This window comes from Bufo bufo, chromosome 4, assembly GCF_905171765.1.
Source record: "Bufo bufo chromosome 4, aBufBuf1.1, whole genome shotgun sequence".
In the NCBI taxonomy this organism is placed as follows: Eukaryota; Metazoa; Chordata; class Amphibia; order Anura; family Bufonidae; genus Bufo; species Bufo bufo.
Window position 1 is genome coordinate 516,467,067 of NC_053392.1, and position 17,109 is coordinate 516,484,175.

The 17,109-nt window shown below is 42.4% G+C and overlaps 1 protein-coding gene across 1 annotated transcript in view; it reads left to right on the forward strand.

The window, feature by feature from the left end:
• Positions 1-12,607: 12,607 nt before the first annotated feature.
• The window catches only part of CCDC85A (coiled-coil domain containing 85A), a 147,251-nt gene continuing 142,749 nt past the window's right edge, over positions 12,608-17,109 (forward strand). Inside the window, exon 1 of the mRNA XM_040430170.1 lies at positions 12,608-12,814. Coding sequence (XP_040286104.1) covers positions 12,608-12,814 — 207 coding nt within the window. The remainder of the gene's footprint in view (positions 12,815-17,109) is intronic.

Consider the following 17,109-nt stretch of genomic DNA (forward strand, 5'->3'; position numbering starts at 1 on the left):
TTACAGTACACTGCACCAGCACTACAATGTATACAACGTGCAGGTAAACATTAAAGAGAACACAGCTCTCACACTAGTGCCGCGGCCCCTTCAAAGAGCTGATCGGCTAAGGTGCCAAGAGTTAGACCTCCACAATCTGCTGATCTGATATTGATGACCTATCCTGAGCTTAAGTCATCAGTATCAGGAAACCGGTTTGTGTTCTAAATTTGTGGACCAAGTGATTCCTGATTTCATTTGCAGCACCCCAAAGCAGGGGGTATCTGAAAATGGTTTGTTATGTAATAAGCTATAATGTATAGCTATGTTGTCTATTGCACCCAGAATAGCCATGTATGGATGGCCCAGTTGTGGTTAACAATACTGGCTCAGCCCTTGTAGTAAGTTAGGTGTGGACTGGCTCCACCCTTAGCTCCAAGTCAGTTTAGACTGAAGTTCAGATACAGAGGAAGCTATGACTTGTGCTCCCTATTTTCAGGCCCAAAAAGTTACAGAGATTCCCTAATCTCTGCATGATCTACAAAAGGGGTGAAGAAACGAAGGAGAGAACTATGGAATGTATGGCCAAGCTGTTAAGACTTTACTGTAGTGAGGGACACTGTTAAGACACACTTCACAAATGGACACAACCTGGTCAGTCATACGCATGTCTAAAATCCTGTATCCCTCAGTGGACATTATAGTTACCATCGAAAGAGTACTATTGTCCGCCATAGATTCTGCTGGAACAGATTTGAGACAAATAGAGGGGGAAGTGGGTCATAACTTCCAAATACATTGTTATCTGGGAAGAATTGCATTGCGTACAGTTGGAACTGTGTTTTACTACTGTTGGATGTACTACAACTACTATTTTGTGCTATTTGACTCTTGCACCATATGTTGGTCGTTGCACTCTATATTAGTGATGAATTAACACATGTGGAATTATATACATAACAAACAAGTGTGAAACAACTGAAAATATGTCATATTCTAGGTTCTTCAAAGTATCCACCTTTTGCTTTTATTACTGCTTTGCACACTCTTGGCATTCTCTTGATGAGCTTCAAGAGGTAGTCCCCTGAAATGGTCTTCCAACAGTCTTGAAGGAGTTCCCAGAGATGCTTAGCACTTGTTGGCCCTTTTGCCTTCACTCTGCGGTCCAGCTCACCCCAAACCATCTCGATTGGGTTCAGGTCCGGTGACTGTGGAGGCCAGGTCATCTGGCGCAGCACCCTATCACTCTCCTTCATGGTCAAATAGCCCTTACTTTCAAAGTTTTCCCAATTTTTCGGCTGACTGACTGACCTTCATTTCTTAAAGTAATGATGGCCGCTCGTTTTTCTTTACTTAGCTGCTTTTTTCTTGCCATAATACAAATTCTAACAGTCTATTCAGTAGGACTATCAGCTGTGTATCCACCTGACCTCTCCTGAACGCAACTGATGGTCCCAACCCCATTTATAAAGCAAGAAATCCCACTTATTAAACCTGACAGGGCACACCTGTGAAGTGAAAACCATTTCAGGGGACTACCTCTTGAAGCTCATGAAGAGAATGCCAAGAGTGTGCAAAGCAGTAATCAAAGCAAAAGGTGGCTACTTTGAAGAACCTAGAATATGACATATTTTCAGTTGTTTCACACTTGTTTGTTATGTATATAATTCCACATGTGTTAATTCATAGTTTTGATGCCTTCAGTGTGAATCTACAATTTTCATAGTCATAAAAATAAAGAAAACTCTTTGAATAAAAGGTGTGTCCAAACTTTTGGTCTGTACTGTATATAAAGTAACTAACTAACTAACTAACTAACTGACTAACTATCTAATGTAATGACACAGCAAAGCACAGAGCACAGCAATGACACTGCTCTCTCTCTCTCTCTCAGAACTCCATAAAACTACAGAAAATGGCTGCTGGGGAGGTTCTTATATAGTAAGGGGTAGACAACTTTCCTATTGGTTGCTAGGGATATTGCTAAGTTTAGATAAAAATAGTGCAGCCTTCTCATTGGCCCACAAGCAAGAAGGGAGTTTACTGATGGAAAAAAAAATCGAGAATATTCGCGATTACGAATATATAGCACTATATTCTACATATTAGCAAATTCTCGAAGTGCAGATATTCGCGATAAAATTCGCGATTAGAATATTTGCGATCAACACTACTCTATATGCCGTGCTTTGCACCCATGCAAACATTTAACATTATGGGCTCCCCAACTACAATCAAACAGGAGCCCAGAACCAAAGAGTGTCCCCTCCTTTCACTGCACTGCCCTAGGGAACAAGGAACAATGTTGTGAGGAAAGCCACTGTGATTGACGGTTACAGCCAGAGCCTTTACCAATCCCATACTCTACTTCGGCTCCTCCTGGGATAGCTCCATATATCCTGCATATTTAAAGTGGCATCTTATTGTTTATAGAGGTCCAAGTACCAGAAAGCAATAGGCTATATGAAACAAAGAGAAAATCATCGCTCACTTGTTAAATGTCCCACCACTCCCCGCCACTATCCCCACTGGGCCTGCAGCAGTCATGTGTCACTGCAATGTTCGCAAAACTTCTGCAGCCAGTCACTGCCCTCAGTGGTCATGGGAACATAAGCTTCAGATCTAGCCCACCCGCGCCCTCCATTTTTCTATAAACTTTGTATGCAGATATGGAACATAAAGTAAACCATTGACACATCTTGCTTTTCTATACCTATAGCACCTATACAATAGCTAGAAATACACTCATGTGTATTCAATTAACATGAACTAAATTGTTTTTAGCTCTGATTGGTAAAATTGTAGACTTTAAGGTAATTCATAAATACAGTATATATATTTATTCTTGAATTTGTTTATTAAATATCTGGCTTACTGTACTTTCACACATGCGTTGTGATGATCCGGCAGGCAGTTCCGTTGCCGGAACTGCCTGCCGGATCTGGAAATCCATATGTCCATATATATCAATATATATTTCTCTGGCCAAATACCGTAAGAAGGATTAAACTAAAGACATCCTGATGCATACTGAACGGAATGCTCTCCATTCAGAATGCATTAGGATAAAACTGAAGCGTTTTTTTCCGGTATTGAGCCCCTGTGAAGGAACTCAATACCGGAAAAGAAAAACACTAGTGTGAAAGGATCCTAAGGATATGAACGTTGGGGATAGCGTAGGCTAAGGCATACATCTGTTAGTTCTCTGTCCAACCAAATTCTAAATATTTCTGGTTATGTAAACTGGATTATTCCACCTACACCTTGAGCAACAATGTTCCAGGTCTCCTGTTTAAGGGATTATTTGTTTGCTATATCATCAATTGACCAAGACTTAGTTTTCCGATCTCTGGATGGCCTGTCCCATATCTCTCTACAGCAGCCAAACTGAATGAACTCTGCCTACATTTAGCTTGAATCTGAGGGACCATACTTCAGAATTATGATTCTCATCCTCCGATCTTAAAAGGACTTTCTGGGAATAATTAACTATTTACTGAAAGTCCTTAGCCTGCGTCACCTATAGAAAGATTCATACCACTCCCTGCCACTCAGGTCATACCTGCCGTTCCTCCATCTTCCGGTCCCCACCTTGATTTCTTCACTTGCATCTCTGTAGACAATGTGTAGTTTTAGCAGCGATGCATGGGTTGGTTACATATCAACACTGAAGCTAGTGATTGGCTGCAGTGGTTCACGTGACCATCTCTATACGCACTTGGAAGAAAATAAACCAGGGACTGGAGGAATGGGAGCCAGCACGCAGGGTCAGATTGACGGGGAGCAGGTAAGTCTGAATATTTCAGTAGGTGATGCAGGCTAGGGGCCTTAAGTTAATAATTATTCCCAGAAAGCCCCTTTAAAGAAGCACATTTTTTGCACATAATTTTAATTCACCATTAATATTCTTGAAGTGTCATTTGATTCATTCCAGCTCAGTTGCATCCATACATTTTATATTACAGGCATGTCACCTGCACCTCAAAAACATCTATAGAATCCTTCCCCAGACTTCCCCTCTCCAATCTATCCTATGTGCATCAGCCAGGGTCACCTATCTGTCCAAATGCTACTCCGATGCCTCCACTCTGTGCCAGTCATTGCACTGGTTGCCCATACAGAATATAATCCAATTTAAACATCTTGTCCTCACCCACAAAGCTCTCCACAGTGCTACATATTTTCCTTCATCTCTGTCTACCACCCTACCCATGCTTTATGCTCTAAAAACAACTTATGACTGACATCCACCATAATCCGAACCTCTCACTCCCGGCTCCAAGACTTCTTGCAAAATTCAGTTAAATCTTCTTCTTCCCAGCTGCACCATATCTCTGGAATGCCCTACCCAAAGAAATTAGATTAAATCTTAATATACACAGTTTTAGGCGCTCCCTTAAACACATCTTTTTAGGTTGGCCTATCACATCCCCTGATCTAACCCCTCTCCATGTAGCCTATTTATCATTTCCTGAATATGATCCTCCACCAAAGTCTCCACTGCACCTATGCATCCAAAAGCATTACAGATATCGGCTGGTGACCGGCTCATGCAGCTTTATATCTACTCCCCTTTTTTCCCAAGATGGCTGGAACTTTGTACAAAACAAGCACTTTACCTTTTGTGTCCCCTCATGGATTGTAAGCTCTTGCGAGCAGGGTCCTCATTCCTTTTGTTGTAATTATGGACTTGTCTGTTGCTATGTTATTTATGACTGTTTGTACATGAACCCCTGAACTGTAAAGCGCTGCGGAATGTGTTGGCGCTATATAAATAAAGATTGTTATTATTATTATAACGCTAGCAATATAGCATTATCACTAAGAGACCCTGTGGTGACTCGAAATGCGTTATTCTATTGTATACTGTTTTTTAATCTACCTCAATAAACTCCACTTTTATTAACCACAATTTTACTGGCTCTCAAGTAATCACTGAAATTCTTCTAAAATGCAGCACATTTATTAGTAAAATAAACCTCCTAAGGGTAAACACATATGCTTATAATATATCCAATAGCAAAAGAAGATATTCTAATTAATAAAATACAAATGAAAAAGTGTTAGCACAATCCTGCTCCAATCTGATTATGTGTCATAGCCTGCTAGATGTTTGCACTTGATACGGCACAACTATATAAAGTCTGCTGAATCCATCATAAAAATGTCACTGCCTTAAAAGTGGTTCAAAATAAAATAAAAAACGTTTCTTTAATTTGTTAATAGTTTCATTAAAAACTGGGTCCACACCATATAAATGAGGAAACAAACAGGCTGATGGCCTGGCTATGATATTGCACGATGTAACCGGATCATGATTTACTGTATATATGATGATGTCAAACTAATAAATGGTATAAAATTGCATAAGAAGATCCTGTGTGCCGCAATCTTCTTTTCTCTAATTACGACTACCAAGTCCTTGCTGGCACCAGCTAACTTAGTGTGCGGAGATCCATCACTATAATACTGATGGCCTGGTCCCTGACTGCAAGCATGTAATGTTGAGTACTGTTGATATACAAGCATATATTATCCTACTTTACCCGACTGGCAATTGTAGGTGTATTACTGGGGATAGTTTGCTCTAATCTGTATTACTACCCCTCAGTCCCCACTTGTCAGATCCTACGCAGTCACACCAGTTCTATCCTAAAAGTAATGTTTGGTCAGATGTATCCTCGCTGCCATAGTATATATGTTTTACAGCATAGACACTATATTTACCAAACAAGATCAATAAACCAGCTTGTGGCTAGAGGTCAGTTCTCTGATTGTAGACTGACCATATGTCTGCCATAATAGTCACTGCTGAAATGTGCTAAGAAAATGATTAGTTCTGCACCTATGCTGGAATGCTGTACTATTGAAGTTCTTGCTGTCATGCTCTATGCGTTTTGACACCCAAACTTATTTTGGTGCGCCTAAAGATAAAGTTTCTTTAGTAAGTAGGATTGAGTCGTTTGTTTGTTACACCTGAATACCATATTGGGACACATTATACCACCCCAACAGAGCCAAATACCACAGTCCATCACAAACTACTGCCAGCAGCACTAAATACAGCCCTCATTAACTTCCACTAGCCGTCGGTGAGGAGCGCCCAAACGACCCCCTGGGCATCGGCTCACCAGGAAATTTCCCTGTAAGGACTATGGCCAATCCGTCCTTGCATAACGGTATCTCTGCCTAGAAAATTGCCAAACTGCATCATGTGAGTATTTCCTCTACCTCCAGTGGCACAGGTAAGTAACTAGAAGCCAGACCATCATTTCTATTTTATAAGGGGAACTACTATTTAAGGAGATAATCATTATGATGGTTACTTGTGGATTGTTGATGTACATCTGTGATAGACTACCATATTGATCGAATGGCGCATAAACATATCTGAGAGTACTATTAAATGTGATCAAATGTGATATCAGTGAATGTAATACCCTGAAAATTGACCAGGTATAAAGAATATTTACGAACTGTGGAAGATCTCCCTTTTCCTTAACAAACAACTAGATATTCTATAGAGATGGGACGGGGGATTCGTTGAATCCACGAATCCCTCAAATCTTGTTGGATTCGTGGGATTCGTGGACTCGAATCCCGACGTAATTTACCGGATACGAATCCGACGAATCCCGGTGGTGCCCAGACTGGTGGTGGCGGCGGCGGCAGGGCACTCTAGAAGATGAGCGCTTCGCTGCTGCGACAGGGGAGGTAGAGGCGTTTCCTTTCCCTGTTCCTCTGATAGGCTGCCGGCACAAGGCCCGCAGCCTATCAGAGGCCGGTGCAAGCGCGCCGCCTGAGCCGTACAGCGCGGGACACAGGCCAGAAGAGGCCTGCATCGCAGCGGAGGTAAGTAAAAGTTTTTTTTTTTTTATCTGTTACTGGCACATTGGCGAGGGGGAGAGGTGAGAGGCACTATGATACTACTTGCACATTGGGGGGGGCACTATGATACTGGCACAATATGGGGGGAGATGGCACTATGATACTACTGGCACATTGGGGGGGGAGGCACTATGATACTGGCACATTATGGGGGGAGATGACACTGATACTACTGGCACATTGGGGGGGGAGGCACTATGATACTGGCACATTATGGGGGGAGATGGCACTGATACTACTGGCACATTGGGGGGGGAGGCACTATGATACTGGCACATTATGGGGGGAGGTGGCACTATAATACTGGCACATTATGGGGGAGATGGCACTATGATACTGGCACATTATGGGGGGAGGTGGCACTATAATACTGGCACATTATGGGGGGAGATGGCACTATGATACTGGCACATTATGGGGGGAGGTGGCACTATAATACTGGCACATTATGGGGGAGATGGAACTATGATACTGGCACATTGGGGGGAGATGTCACTATGATACTGGGACAGTCTGGGGGAGATGGGACTATGATACTGACACATTATGGGGGGAGGTGGCACTACAGGGAGTGCAGAATTATTACGCAAGTTGTATTTTTGAGGATTAATTTTATTATTGAACAAGAACCATGCTCTAAATGAACCCAAAAAACTCATTAATATCAAAGCTGAATATTTTTGGAAGTAGTTTTTAGTTTGTTTTTAGTTTTAGCTATTTTAGGGGGATATCTGTGTGTGCAGTTGACTATTACTGTGCATAATTATTACGCAACTTAACAAAAAACAAATATATACCCATTTCAATTATTTATTTTTACCAGTGAAACCAATATAACATCTCAACATTCACAAATATACATTTCTGACATTCAAAAACAAAACAAAAACAAATCAGTGACCAATATAGCCACCTTTCTTTGCAAGGACACTCAAAAGCCTGCCATCCATGGATTCTGTCAGTGTTTTGATCTGTTCACCATCAACATTGCGTGCAGCAGCAACCACAGCCTCCCAGACACTGTTCAGAGAGGTGTACTGTTTTCCCTCCTTGTAAATCTCACATTTGATGATGGACCACAGGTTCTCAATGGGGTTCAGATCAGGTGAACAAGGAGGCCATGTCATTAGATTTTCTTCTTTTATACCCTTTCTTGCCAGCCACGCTGTGGAGTACTTGGACGCGTGTGATGGAGCATTGTCCTGCATGAAAATCATGTTTTTCTTGAAGTATGCAGACTTCTTCCTGTACCACTGCTTGAAGAAGGTGTCTTCCAGAAACTGGCAGTAGGACTGGGAGTTGAGCTTGACTCCATCCTCAACCCGAAAAGGCCCCACAAGCTCATCTTTGATGATACCAGCCCAAACCAGTACTCCACCTCCACCTTGCTGGCGTCTGAGTCGGACTGGAGCTCTCTGCCCTTTACCAATCCAGCCATGGGCCCATCAAGACTCACTCTCATTTCATGAGTCCATAAAACCTTAGAAAAATCAGTCTTGAGATATTTCTTGGCCCAGTCTTGACGTTTCAGCTTGTGTGTCTTGTTCAGTGGTGGTCATCTTTCAGCCTTTCTTACCTTGGCCATGTCTCTGAGTATTGCACACCTTGTGCTTTTGGGCACTCCAGTGATGTTGCAGCTCTGAAATATGGCCAAACTGGTGGCAAGTGGCATCTTGGCAGCTGCACGCTTGACTTTTCTCAGTTCATGGGCAGTTATTTTGCGCCTTGGTTTTTCCACACGCTTCTTGCGACCCTGTTGACTATTTTGAATGAAACGCTTGATTGTTCGATGATCACGCTTCAGAAGCTTTGCAATTTTAAGAGTGTTGCATCCCTCTGCAAGATATCTCACTATTTTTGACTTTTCTGAGCCTGTCAAGTCCTTCTTTTGACCCATTTTGCCAAAGGAAAGGAAGTTGCATAATAATTATGTACACCTGATATAGGGTGTTGATGTCATTAGACCACACCCCTTCTCATTACAGAGATGCACATCACCTAATATGCTTAATTGGTAGTAGGCTTTCGAGCCTATACAGCTTGGAGTAAGACAACATGCATAAAGAGGATGATGTGGTCAAAATACTCATTTGCCTAATAATTATGTACAGGGTGTATAATACTGGCACATTATGGGGGGAAATGGCACTATGATACTGGCACATTGGGGAAGATGGCACTATGATACTGGCACATTGGGGGGGAGATGGCACTATAATACTGGCACATTGGGGGGAGATGGCACTATGATACTGGCACATTATGGGGGGGAGATGGCACTATAATACTGGCACCTTATGGGGGGGAGATGGCACTATAATACTGGCACATTGGGGGGGGTGGCACTATGATACTGTCACGGCTGAGGATGGGGAAAACCCTCAGCCGTGCGATGCCAGTCTTACTCTTCTCCTAGTCCAGGGCCACCCTGAGGGCGAGTAGGAATATTAGGTTCCGGAGTATGAGCCCTCCCACCATCAGGGTCGGCTCATACGGCTAGGATACAGGGTCAAAATTAGGGATTGATAGGAGGTGACCTGCTCCCTGATTCCTGTCCTGGCCTTGCATCGACCATCCATCTTCTGGAATCACACGGCTGAGGGTTTCCCCCATCCTCAGCCGTGACAGTATGACCACAAGGGTGGCCCTCACTGGCAGATGGGATATAAACCAGCTCCAGCTGCTCGACTGCCACATACCTAATGTTGCCAGCGGCAACCACAGGTGAGGCAACATACTTCAGCCCTCACCTGTGATTGACAACAACCCCAGACCACAGACAACTGCATGCAGTTCAGGAGTCACGGCCATACCATGGTCGTGACAGATACTGGCACATTGGGGGGGAGATGGCACTATGATACTGGCACTATGATACCGGCACATTGGGGGGGGGAGAGGCCCTCCGCACTTGATACTGGCACATGGGGGGAGGAGAGAGGCATTTGATACTGGCACATGATTAGGGGGGCATCTATGGGGACACTTACTGGGACATTATTGGGTGGCACTGTGGGGCCACTTCTTATTGGCCCATTATTGGGGGGCACTATGGGGGCATCTACTGAGGCCACAAGGAAGGGGTATTTTATATGGGGGGCTCTGTGTGGTACTAGTATTATCAGGGGTATTATCTGTTTCTGCATTATAGTATTGGGGAGCACAGCGGAACAGTATTGGGGGTGTTAGGATGATTTGTCCATAAGATGGGAGGATGATGGAAAAGTAGTAAACTAAGATTTTTTTTTTGTCAAACTGTAGAGACGAAAAATGGCTGAAAAATGGTGGTCTGGTCTGAAGGTCTGAAAGGAGAAGATGAGGAAAGAGAACATCTACATCAAAGGAGACGTCACTGGATGTAAGAGGTATGTGGCGCTGTATTACCCTGTATGTTCTGTAGTGATAGGAGCAGGGGCGTAACGATCGCGGTCATATAGGGTGCGACCGTGACTGGGAGGTGGAGGTTCAGACAAACTGACGCGGTCTGACTTTGTTTCTTACACCGTTCACACAATTATGTACAGGATTCGTAGGATTCGAGATTCGAAAGATTCAATATATTCGAGAACCTTTTCGGATTTGAAAAAAATTGGATTCGTCCCACCTCTAATATTCTACCATTGTATTAGATACGAAAATGACTGGATAATCAGAGGACGGCAATTGTTTGTTATATAGAAATATATTATGGATATGTACTGAAATACAAGGATGTAATTAAACTTATACTATGTTTTACAGAAAATATCCTATTATAAGCTTTGTAGTGCCTGACGAAGGCCAGACACGTCCGAAAACGTTCGCACATTAATGCTGCAATCCATTGCAAATAAAATCAATGAAAGGAACCTTCTGCTGTGATTTATGATTTTGATGCATCATGTGAGTGCCATGACAGTCGGAAGAATATAAAATAAAGTCCATCCATCCTATTCAAAGCCAAGAGGTGGACGTCCAGGCATAATATCAGAGTCAACAAGTCTGGTCATCACAAGGTCTATCAGTTCTGGCGTCACAAACACGGCAGTGGAGGTGGCTGGTATTCTTCGTAATAGTGAGATCACAGATGTCCATGCAAGCACCGTGCGATGCACATCACATCTGTGGCTGGTGAGATATGGAGCCTGAAAGTCAAAAGTTCAAAACATTGTTACCTTTTGGCTCTTCAGTGAATATCTATTGTTTTTGCTCATTTTAGCCACAGGTCTCTGGATATCTGTCACAGAAGCCTAAGTTTTAGTCACAGGTCACTGGCTTGCTGTTTCAGAGGCCAAAGCATTGTACACTGTCTCTCACCGTCTCAATGCTGTTGCTCCACCATCCACTGTCAGTTCAGTGTTTCCCTATTCAGGTGGTTCAAAGGTGGGCAGACTGGCGGACTCGACATTGCCACAGAAGGTTCAAGAGGCATGAATAATGGAGAAAGTAATATTATGAGAACTTTCTGTATATTTCCTCCTTTAGATTAATGATGCAGGATGTTGATCCAAAGATGTAGTTGCCATTTTTGGAGTCGGGAAGGAATTTTTTCCCTCCTATTATGAAGCAATTGGACATTATTATTTTTTTCATTAATCTAGATCATGGATGCTCAAAATGCAGCCCTCCAACTGTTGCAAAACTACAACTCCCAGCATGTCCTAAAAGCTGTAGGCTGTCCAGGCATGCTGGGAGTTGTAGTTTTACAACAGTTGGAGGGCCGCAGGTTGAGCATCCTTGCTCTAGATCAACAGCGTAGAAAAATAGTTTGAAGTTGATGGACAACCTTCCTGTGCTACCATAACATTTCACCTATTCTGCCATTCAGTGTTAGGAACATTGTTTTAAAATTTAGTTCCAGTTTATTTGTCAGGCACAAAGCGATACATGGTATGGTGTGCAGTTATTTTTTTCGAATTCTAGGGAAAGCAAAATTATAAATATCAATCCCTTTCTAAAGATTAGATCATATTTTATATTAAAGTTAATGTTAAGTATAGACATATCAGAGGTAGTGCAACAGTAATAGAAGTGAATATGCTTTCATTCTTTTCGAAATCGAATTGTCGTTTAGTCCATTGCAATTTCTCTCATTGAATCTGATTCACTATATTTCCAGAAGACAAAATAAAAAATGGCCAGCAGGTGGCGCAAATAAACCTATATCTGGGACTAGTCTACACATTTGTCAGCAAAGAAGAAGAAGAAAGGGAGAGGGTCAGCTCACTTGGGCTGTATTATCAGCATCAGCAACAGCAGCCAGAGTGTCTTGTGTCTGCTGCAGGCAATGGAACTCTTTTCCAAGTGGAAAGCATTCCCACTGCAGCCCAGCGGAGAGGATGCACACAGGCATGCCGGCAGCAGCATCTGCATGCTCTCATTCATTCTGCTGCAGTAAAGGACATGAGAGGAGCCTGCAGATGCTTTGAAGTAGAGTAATTGATTCTTACAAGCTGCTTTTCAGATCACTATGGTATTTTTAATATAGGATTTTATTCCACTGTTTCATGGATTTATACATTTTTTCCCAAGAGAAGAATTGATGGCAAACAAACAGCCTCTGAATATAATGGCTTGGAAAGAGATTGACTTTCTAGAGGGGATCCTTTCTTTCTTGCAAGATCTAGAAGTCACCAAGGGATCTGCTTGTCTCTGTTGAGCGTAATATTGGGTTCCTCTAGTGGCACAGTATTGGGAGATTGAGCTGTGAGTCACAGGGTAGGGATTATTTCAAAAAGTGGAGGAAAAGTGAAACTCAAAAATGGCAAAGGTTGTTGGGGAAACTTCGGTGGAAGACCTTGCTAAGGTTTCTGATGAGGAGCTAATGAAGTGGACTAAGGAGGAACTGATTGTCCGGCTCCGAAGAGCAGAGGCTGACAAGATGAGTGCTATGCTAGATCACAGCAATTTGATCCGGGAGGTGAATAGGAGACTGCAGCTACATCTTGGGGAGATCAGAGGGCTTAAGGTAAGGACTAGAGACAGGTGTTATACTGGTATATAATTCCTATGTATGTATTGTACACCGCCACCGATCATGTTGGTGCTACTGAGCTCAGTGGACACTGTTACTCTGCATCATCTTGGACACAGATGTTAAAATGAATTTGCCTGGTTTTAGATTCACAGTAAAAGGGCATTGTGGCCCCTTTAAGAATCAGAGGAACGAGGTTTATTTTAAAGCTTCCCTTATCATTAAGTCCTTAGAAACCTGTGTGATTTCCTTGTTAAAATACTGCTGCAGTCATCTTGTTTCAGTATATTTCATTTCTCCTTAAACCAGCTTTTCATTCTGTAAAGCCTATAAAGAGTTAAAAGGATTTACTTGCAGCCTAAAAATACAGCATCTCGGTGACTCTCACACCTTGCCGCCCAGCCTCATCATTACGTAATGTGTCAAGAAGAGCAGATTGGTACAGTACAGTGTGGAAGGCTTGACTGGGCTTTCTTCTGAAGCCAGAGGACATCTGTGGATCAATCTGAGAATGAAATTAGAGTTTCTGATGTCAATGGGGTTTGTGATGTTAGGGAATCCTGAGAGAGAACCATAGCCAACAAATAGGATGATAAAAACGCCCAGCGGAAAGTGCAAGGTTCACCCCTCGTCTTCATTTTACTAAATAAATCTATTTCCTTGGATGTCGAGCTATCATTGCCAAGCTCGGATGTGGATTTACTGTGTATTGGTTCAATCAGTTAGTTTCCTGATGGTAACATTAGCTCGGGTTAGTGGTAGCTTCCTAGCAGCTATTGCAATGATGTAATGAGCCACAGAGTAACCGTTTCAGTGCTACAGAGTCCTCCAGCAGCATCTCATCGGTGTCTGTCTTATATGCTTCAGCTAATGCTGATGGGGTTAACATATGCTAGATTCAGAATTCAGATACTCTGGTAATTTCCATATTCAGTTATGAAAACCTAGAAACAATCAAATTATTGAAACAATATAATAAGAATAATTAGTCAAAAAACAAAAAAAAATAAAACAGGCATAGAGTAATAGATCATCCTTACAAACAATAAAGGGTGGTGGCATCTTCCCTAAAAAAAAGGCAAGAACATCTAAAAATATTCTCTTGGGTTGTGCCTTGATCTCCTCTGCCCAAAGATATCATCTCCCACCCACGCCTCTCTTAGGGAGCAGCAGAAATCAAGCAGATTAATATGGAGAAGAGGAAAATTTAATTTATTTTACAATACTCCCGAGATCATGGATCGCCGCTACCTCAGGATTACGGTCAAGTTCATGTATTGGATAATGAGCTTTTACATCCTGATTGCACGCCAAATAGGTTTTGACATGGTAGTGGGAGGACATCAATAGCATATGAATCCATTTTTACTCTATGAATCCATTATTTAGAAATATAGTTAGAAGTTATAAGTAAATATATATATATATATATATATATATATATATATATAACATATTTTAAATGAATTCAGCAAAGTGCTTTCAAACTATCTGGGAATTTCTTTTGGGAATTGAACTATGACTGTAAAGATGTTCTGCCAGTTAGGAACAGCTGGACAGCAGCAGGTTGTCTTCTAATCCTCATCATCAGTTCAGACCGCACGACAGAAGGAAATGAGGGACACCTGCTTGTCCACAGTGTTTACAAAGAGGTAGTTCCAATATTTGATGCTGTAGAACAGTGTTTCCCAACCAGTGTGCCTCCAGCTGTTGCAAAACTACAACTCCCAGCATGCCCGCACAGCCAAAGGCTGTCCAGGCATGTTGGGAGTTGTAGTTTTGCAACAGCTGGAGGCACACTGGTTGGGAAACACTGCTGTAGAAGATATATGTCAAGAGGGTGGCACATGCGTGTAGGTCATTTACAGAAGACATAGTTTAGAGCAGTGTTTTTCAACTTTCCTAAGCCAAGTACCTTCTAATAAATTAAATTACATCAACGAATCTCCAGGACTTTTGTCATACACTGTGCTGCGTATTAAAAGTGCAGAATAAGTACAACATGAGTGCCTCCTAGCGACATGACAAACAGTTTGAGAACCTTTGGTTTAGAGCAGGGGTCAGCAAGCTTCGGCGCTCCATCTGTTGTGAAACTACTCCCAGCATGCTTTATTTACTTCTATGGAAGTTCTGAGAACAGCCAAGCAAGTGTGCATGCTGGGAGTCGTAGTTTCACCACACCTGGAGTGTCAAAGGTTGCTGATCCCTGTTTTAGAGCATACTTGGAACAGATAAGTTAAAAGTTATGTTTCAATGCAAAAAAAAGAGTTGTTTAATTGAGAAAGCCCATTTTCATGAATATCTATTCAGGGATTAATAGATGGGTGAGAAGATTCAGGAACTTCATCTAATAGCCTAGAGCAGATAGTGACTTCAAAATAGATCACTTTCTTTCTTTGGAGGATCTGGCAGACCATGCATTACATGGACAACCCATGCAATGAGCAGGACTGTTGTACGGTGGCCAATGATGCAGTGGGTCAGGATATGTGCATATAAGTCTATCAGTAGTTCGTGATGCCAATTGCAGCTTGTGCAGGTACTGTAACAGGGCCCTTTAAGATGTTAAAACTCACGTACCAGGTGAGGAATGCCAGAGTGGGGATACTGTCTCTGTGTAGTGTCAACGGTGTCTCCTACCTTGGTACGGCTAGACTCCTGGATCCTGGCTCACTTGCAATAAATTGAGTGTTGCTAGTAGGAGTAATTGAGGAACTTGGTAGCAGTAAATGAGATCCAGACTTATGATATAATTCAACTTGTCTTTACTGAATGGCAGCATAAATCCATACAAGTTACAGCAATAGTCCTTTAGGTCCCAGCAGGTATTGGCAATATGTGGCAGGGATCAATATCTCTTCTGCTTCTTATCATATGCCTGGAGAATCTGGCAGGTATCTATCTTCTGCTCTGTCTATCTTCTGCTTGATATGGGCCTGATTAGCTGAGGAAGAATTTGGCTTCTCCTGGTCTCTGGATATGTACTCACAGTTATGCTCACGGGGAATGCTCTTCCTGGAGGACTGGAGGTGCTGCTTGCTTGTCAACCAGCTGAGGCTGAAGGCTCAGGCTGGGAATGGTGATCTTTGGTCTCAACCGAGACGAGATCCTGGTTTGGGATCCTTATTTCTGGGAGCTCCTAATAACACAGCCTTCCCCTTGCAGGGAGAGCTGGAACACTCTAACTAGAACTTTCCGTCCTCCCCCTGAGGCAGGACATGGGAACATCCCACTTCTGCTCACACAGGGGAGACTAACCTGGAATGGACTATTCCAGGCTAGAGATACTAACTGGCTATGGTCTGCTACATACTTCTGCCACCTGCTGGTGTACATTGGAATTACAGCAAAATACATAAAACAGGCCTGGATAATGCACATTATGGAGAGAGTGATGCAAACTTATACCAGATGACAATATACATCCACTTAACATGATGCAGCGGTGAGAAAGAGTTTTAGTGACATACTCTGGGATGTTACACCCAGTTATTCCATGGACACAATGTAATGATTCATTTACCCAATATGGACACTACATAGTAATTAAACACTTGCTGTTGGGTTGTCCTCCACAGATTACAGCTAATTTCTGAGAGTTCCAAAAGCCAGACAACCTGTTATCTGCTTATTTCAGGAAATCCTTGTAATACAAAAGAGATCATAGTCACAGGTCTAACATTAAGCAAAATGGGAATTAACAGTAACGTAAACCCCATGATAAACTGCAAAAAAAAGCAGGAAACACCAGTCACATACTGTATATATGTCAACAGTGATTGATGATTCTCATATAAAAAGTCCTCTTTATTTATGATGAAGGTGTGGACACATACTAGATTATTTATGATTCTTACCACATTTTAACTATTCAATCTCTTATTTAAGCTAGCAGTCGTTGACCCGTTATTGATACTTATCCAAGATTTATCAATTATCTAGAACTTTTCAAAATACTGTAATTAGTGTTGATAGAGCATGCTTGGCCGAGCACCAGTTCGGCTCAAGCATCTCGATGCTCAGCACATGGCGGTATTCGGCCGAATACCGCATGTGCTCGAGCGCAATGCTCGAGTCTCCTCCCCGCACGTTTGTTGGCTGCTACGCAGCCAATAAACGTGCAGGTAAGTGCTGCCCTTTACTTTAATGCTGTAGCCATGTTGGTTACTGGCATTACAATGATTGACTGGCCGAAACGCGTCATCGGCTGCTATATAGCATCCGATGACACGTGTTCGGCTCAGTATTAGTTAGGGGGAGCTATGCTGAAGAAGGGAAAGATAGTGTAG